The sequence below is a fragment of the Phaseolus vulgaris genome, chromosome 2 (assembly GCF_051622355.1).
Source record: "Phaseolus vulgaris cultivar YP4 chromosome 2, ASM5162235v1, whole genome shotgun sequence".
Classification (NCBI taxonomy): Eukaryota; Viridiplantae; Streptophyta; class Magnoliopsida; order Fabales; family Fabaceae; genus Phaseolus; species Phaseolus vulgaris.
In genome coordinates, this window is record NC_143499.1 from 25,463,379 (window position 1) to 25,469,378 (window position 6,000).

General features: G+C 31.4%; 1 protein-coding gene across 1 annotated transcript; it reads left to right on the top strand.

Moving 5' to 3' along the window:
• The first annotated feature begins 1,891 nt into the window (after nucleotides 1-1,891).
• On the top strand, nucleotides 1,892-4,356 carry LOC137811064 (uncharacterized). The gene has a single exon (XM_068612645.2). The coding sequence runs from the start codon at nucleotides 2,230-2,232 to the stop codon at nucleotides 4,147-4,149; it is 1,920 nt and encodes a 639-aa protein (XP_068468746.2). The 5' UTR covers nucleotides 1,892-2,229; the 3' UTR covers nucleotides 4,150-4,356.
• Nucleotides 4,357-6,000: the final 1,644 nt, after the last annotated feature.

A 6,000-nucleotide genomic window follows, 5' to 3' on the forward strand; every position in this document is an offset into this window, starting at 1 on the left:
ATATTTTGATTAATGTATAATTAGTATACACAAATAATTTTTTTCGTATTTAATGTCACATTTAAATTTCATACTTTTTATACTTTAATAAATAACTAAATAAAGTATGTAAAAAATAATTAAATAAATCCTATTTGTTTATTTAACTACAAGAAAATTATAAATAGAAATCAATCTTTATAAAAAAATAATCAGTTACTATACTTACTAAATTATAATTTTTAGAAATTAAAAAGATATTATTATCTGAAATAATTTTTATTATAATTTTTAGAGATTAAAAAAATATTATTATCAGAAATAATTTTTATTATTAATAACATTTATAAATTAGTATCTAGTTAACTATCAAAAAATTTAGTTATTAACTATTTTGAATTTCAAAGTTTGTAGTTAAAATCTTAATAACTAGATATTAATTTATAAAATATTTATTAATAACATAAATTAATTTTGATATCAATATGTTTTTTTTCTTTAAAATAATATCCAATTTACTCAGTTACTTATTTTTAGTATTTAAAATTGTTTTTTATTTAATAAGTTTTTTATTCTACGTAAGAAAATCGATAATAAATAAATAAAATTCAACTTCCTTTCTTATTTATAAATTTTTTCTAATTTGTGGACTTGGTTGTGTCATATTATTCTTAGCATCTCCTTTTCATTTTTAAAGAGATTACAAGATTCATACTTTAATATTTTTGTTATTTATATTCTATTTTTTAACTAATAATTGAATTAATATATTTAAATACTATTTTAATATTAATTTAATCATATAAAGAATAATATTATAACTAAAAAATTATCTATAATATTATAATTTTAGTTAATTAATTAATTCGTTTTTTTAATTTTAAATATTAAGCACAATAAATAATATTACACAAAAATAGAAAAATATAATTACAAGATTCACACAATTTATTTAAAATAAAAAAATACTTAGAATAACTGTATTTTTCTTGCAACATGTTGATAAACAGATGTTTTAAAAAAAATATATTTTTGTGAACAATTTTTTATTTGTTTAAGATCAAAATATTAAAATTTATGTTATTGCATCATGTGCTAATAAAGAGGTTTTATAATGCTCAATTCTTAAATCTATGTAAATTAATATAACTTCTATTACATATATTAATAGATTATAAAATTGAAAACAATCATTAATGATTTTAACAATAATTACAAAAAAAAGTTTTCAAAATATTACAATGCAATGTTTTAGTTTATTTTTTGTGGATATTAATCTGTTGAATACATCAATATAATTTTTACTCCATTACAAACCTCATTGACCTTCACTTTAATAATATTTTATTCTTATTTATTCAAGTTTTGTTAGGACATATCCATTATAAAGTTTATACATACCGTGATACTTTAAGACTAAAACTTATAAAACCTTTCAATTAGAGAATATTGACATAATTAAAGTAAGTAAAATCTAAAACCCTAAGTCATGAGAATAAAAAAGATGTTTCTCTATTTAAATATCATCAACCTAATAAAATAAAATAAAAGTCTTATAAGAACATCTCTGTTGGAGAATCATACCATTTTATCATGATTTAAAAGTTGTAAAGAAATTTTATAAGCGACGCGACAAAGTGAAATTCATTAAAAAGAAAATTAAGACCTCATAACTTTCACATTAATCTTAACCTTAAAACTGTGAGAATTTTATGTCATGTAAAAGGGTAAGATCTCTCAATTGGAATACACTGATATAATATAAAATATAAGATTTTAAATATAAATCATAAGAATAAAAGTTTTATATCTTAATATCAACTTCAAACCAAATAAAACATGAAAATTAAAGTATAAATTTTATAGTATAAAAGAAAAAGTATAAAAATGTAATAGATAATAAAATGCAATAAAACATTAAAATTTTATTTAATGAATTTGGGTTTTATAGAACCTTATTAAACTTATTCTGGGAAACTTGATTCCCAAGGAATGAGTAAGCTATAAATACAGCCATGTTCCCATCATCGTTTTCATCGAATCCCATAAAAGGCCACTTTTACCTTTCGTCTAATGTTTGTGTGGTAACACCTGCGTCCATTTCATCCCCAGAATCCAAAATTTCAGCTTCCTTGAATAAGTCGACCTCATCAAAACCTAAAGCTTTCATTCAATTCTAGTTTCTTAGCAACAATTCATTCACAAGAACCCTAAATTCACATCATCCATTATCTTTGTCATCACAAAACGATGGGCACCCCAACCCTCATAGGTCCACCTGAACTCTACATCGTGAAACCCACCGCAACCCTAACCCAAGGAGCCCCAGCCCCAGCCCCAGCAGTCACAAGCACCACTCCAAGTGACCCCTTCATGGACCAAATGGTGGCAGCATTCAACACCATAGCAACCTCAAACATGACCCTAACCGAAAATTCATCCCTAACATTTCTCACCACGGGGAACCCATGTCTGGATTTCTTCTTCCACGTGGTTCCGGACACTCCACCAGAGACCCTCCTCCAAAGACTCGAACTTGCGTGGGACCAGAGCCCCCTCACCGCCCTAAAACTCGTCTGCAACCTCCGTGGCATACGCGGTACCGGCAAGTCCGACCGCAGTAACTTCTACGGCGCGGCGATATGGCTCCACCGCCACCACCCCAAAACCCTCGCTGCTAACATCCCCTCCCTCGCTGACTTCGGATACTTCAAGGACCTCCCCGAAATCCTTTACCTCCTTCTAGAAGGTTCCGATGCCCGCAAAATTCAGAAAACAGAGTGGCTTAAGAGAAAACGTGGGGGGGACAGGAGGGAAGGAACTAAGACTGAGAAGAAGCAGAAGGGAAAAACGGAGGCTTTGAACGAAAGGGTCGATGGGGCGAAGGACAAAACCGAGTCTTCGGAGAAAGAAATTGCACATGTTGCCAGAGAAGAGAAAAAGGTGGCATTGGCGAAGAAGCTCGTTGATCGTTATACGAGCGACCCAGATTTCCGATTCCTTCACGATCGTGTCTCTGATCATTTTGCTGAGTGTTTGAGGAAGGATCTCGAGTTTTTGAAATCTGGGTCGGTGACGAAAGTCAGTCTTGCCGCGAAATGGTGTCCCTCTGTGGACTCATCTTTCGATCGTCACACTTTGTTGTGTGAAACTATTGCGAAGAGGATTTTTCCTCGTGAGGAGTATAATGAATACGTGGGGGTTGAGGAGGCGCATTATGCTTATAGAGTTCGCGATCGGTTGAGGAAGGAGGTGTTGGTGCCTTTGAGGAAGGTGTTGGAGTTACCTGAGGTGTTTATTGGGGCCAATCGTTGGGATTTGATTCGTTACAATAGGGTTGCTTCTGTGGCTATGAAATTTTATAAAGAGAAATTCGTGAAGCATGATTCCGAGAGGTTTAAGGCTTACTTGGAGGATGTGAAGTCAGGGAAGACTACTATTGCTGCTGGTGCTTTGCTTCCCCATGAGATCATAAAATCATTGAATGATGAGGATGGTGGGGATGTGGCTGAGTTGCAGTGGAAGAGGGTTGTAGATGATTTGGTGAAGAAAGGAAAGATGAAGAGTAGTTTGGCTGTTTGCGATGTGTCTGGGAGTATGGACGGGGTGCCCATGGATGTGAGTGTGGCATTGGGGTTGTTGGTGTCTGAGTTGTGTGAGGAGCCTTGGAAGGGGAAGGTTGTGACTTTCTCTGCTGACCCTCATCTTCATTTGATTGAAGGGGAAGATCTCAAGTCCAAGACTCAGTTTATGAGGGACATGGATTGGGGGATGAACACTGATTTTCAGAAGGTGTTTGATCTCATGTTGGAGGTGGCCGTGAGTGGGAATCTGAGGCCGGATCAGATGATAAAGAGGTTGTTTGTGTTCAGTGACATGGAGTTTGATCAAGCCTCAAAAAATCCTTGGGAGACTGATTACGAAGCAATCACTAGGAAGTTTGAAGAGAAAGGGTTTGGTGATGTCGTGCCTCAGATAATTTTTTGGAATCTGAGAGACTCTAAGGCCACCCCAGTGCCAGCTACTGCGAAAGGAGTGGCACTGCTTAGTGGCTTTTCTAAGAATTTACTCACATTGTTCATGGATAAGGAGGGGGAGCTAAGCCCCTTAGAAGCCATGGAAACTGCAATTTCTGGGCCAGAATATCAGAATCTAGTTGTGCTGGATTAGTTAGTTACTCAATTTTTATTTCTTTTCTGATGCTATGCTACTAAATAATACAAAAAAGTTGGAAACACAACATATACGGTACAATTTCCTATCCCTATCTTCTATGACATGCTTGACATTTTATTTATAAATTTTAGATTTTGTTAGGTTGGATGAATTGACTGATTTGTTAAGAAATGTAAAAGGTTGGTGGATCCTTATGTCCAATATGCACCCTCTGAAACCATGCCATTTACATGGAAATGCGTTTGCCGTGTGTGTTTCTATTATGCACCTGTACTCTCTAATTTTTCAACAAAGATAGTGTCTTGATGAGAGGTTAATGGTATTTTGATTATTGGGGTTTTTTTGTAAAATGTTGAAGATTAAGTTGGGAGTGAAAGAGTATTTGTGGTTGGCAATAATGGAGTTGATGCATGTATTTCTTTGATGTAGTTGTAGGTACTTGTTTAGTGAGGTTGAGAAAGCTGGCTAGAGGAAATTTCTAACCCTCATGTTCTTTCTGCACAAGCACATCATAATTTTGAAGCTGACCTGCATAAATGCATTAACCTGACAGAGTCGATTGAGAAGTTTGAGTTGATATGTTTTAGAAGGCAATGTATATCTTGAAGAAAAATAGTGAAAAGGCTTTAAAACTTCAAATGACATTCAAGGATCTACAGAGTCTACTCAAACAATTCCAACCTTGAAAAAGGATCATATCTCCCTTTTTATCCTGAATTCCTGCACCATTGTCTAAAAGGTGATCAAGAAAATGAATAACATTATTTTGACCATGGTTAGTATATATTCTTGTAATAACAAAACATAGTGAACAAAATTAACTTTGAAAGTGAAAGCCTTAAATAAGATCTGTTTTCATTAAACACGTACATATTTTGTTTCATATTGCTTGAATTTTATTTTTTTTAAACTTTATTTTGTCAAGAAACATCGAGTTTATAAATAGTAATATGTGTTTAAAATATTAAAAAGTATTTATGAACTTAATTCGGTAGATTTATTAATAAAAAGTAACTGTATGTTTAACTAACTCCATTTGAACGTGCATTCAACTCGCAATAAAATAAAACCTTTTTCTTTCTCAATTACCGATACTTACATACCTGATTAATTTAACTTTTTTTAATATGGAGACGAATTTAAATTATACTGACATATACTAATTTATTTATCAATTTTATTTCAAATATGCTCTTTTATTATTAATTTAAATTTAATTTAACACTAATTCAAAAAAAAAAAATTACCTTCTTTGATATTAGTTATTTTTTCTTTTTTTTTTATCTTAAGCTTTTGAGTTTGATGGATTATTTTTAAAACATAATTTTCCGTGGGTTTGATTAGGGTGTATAGCTTCTTTACAGTGCATTTGTTTAGATGCTATAATGTAGGCTGTTTTGGAGTGATGTTTTTGTGGTGAGGTTTGTATACAGATTACAGTATCAATTAAATATTTTTTTAATTTAATTCATTCTTTCGCGATAAAAGTATTTTTTTTTACATAAGATAAAAGTTGAATATAAACAAATTACAAACACGTAGTACCGAGAGGTGTGACCGAAATAAATATACTGAGAGTTTATGCCGAAAACTATATATATAAAAATATATATGAAAATGATAATATATATATATATATATATATATATATATATATATATATATAAAATCATTGTAGCAAGGTCCAATTTAATAAAGTTCAAATTAATGGGTGTGTTTAAAATAATAAGTGGTGCAAAAAGAAAGGTCCAAATAAGTTATAAGTCCAATAAGAGAACCTTATAAATAGAGGTACATCCAAAAGGTAAGTAAAAGTGAATTTTATCTGATGAATATATAAACTAT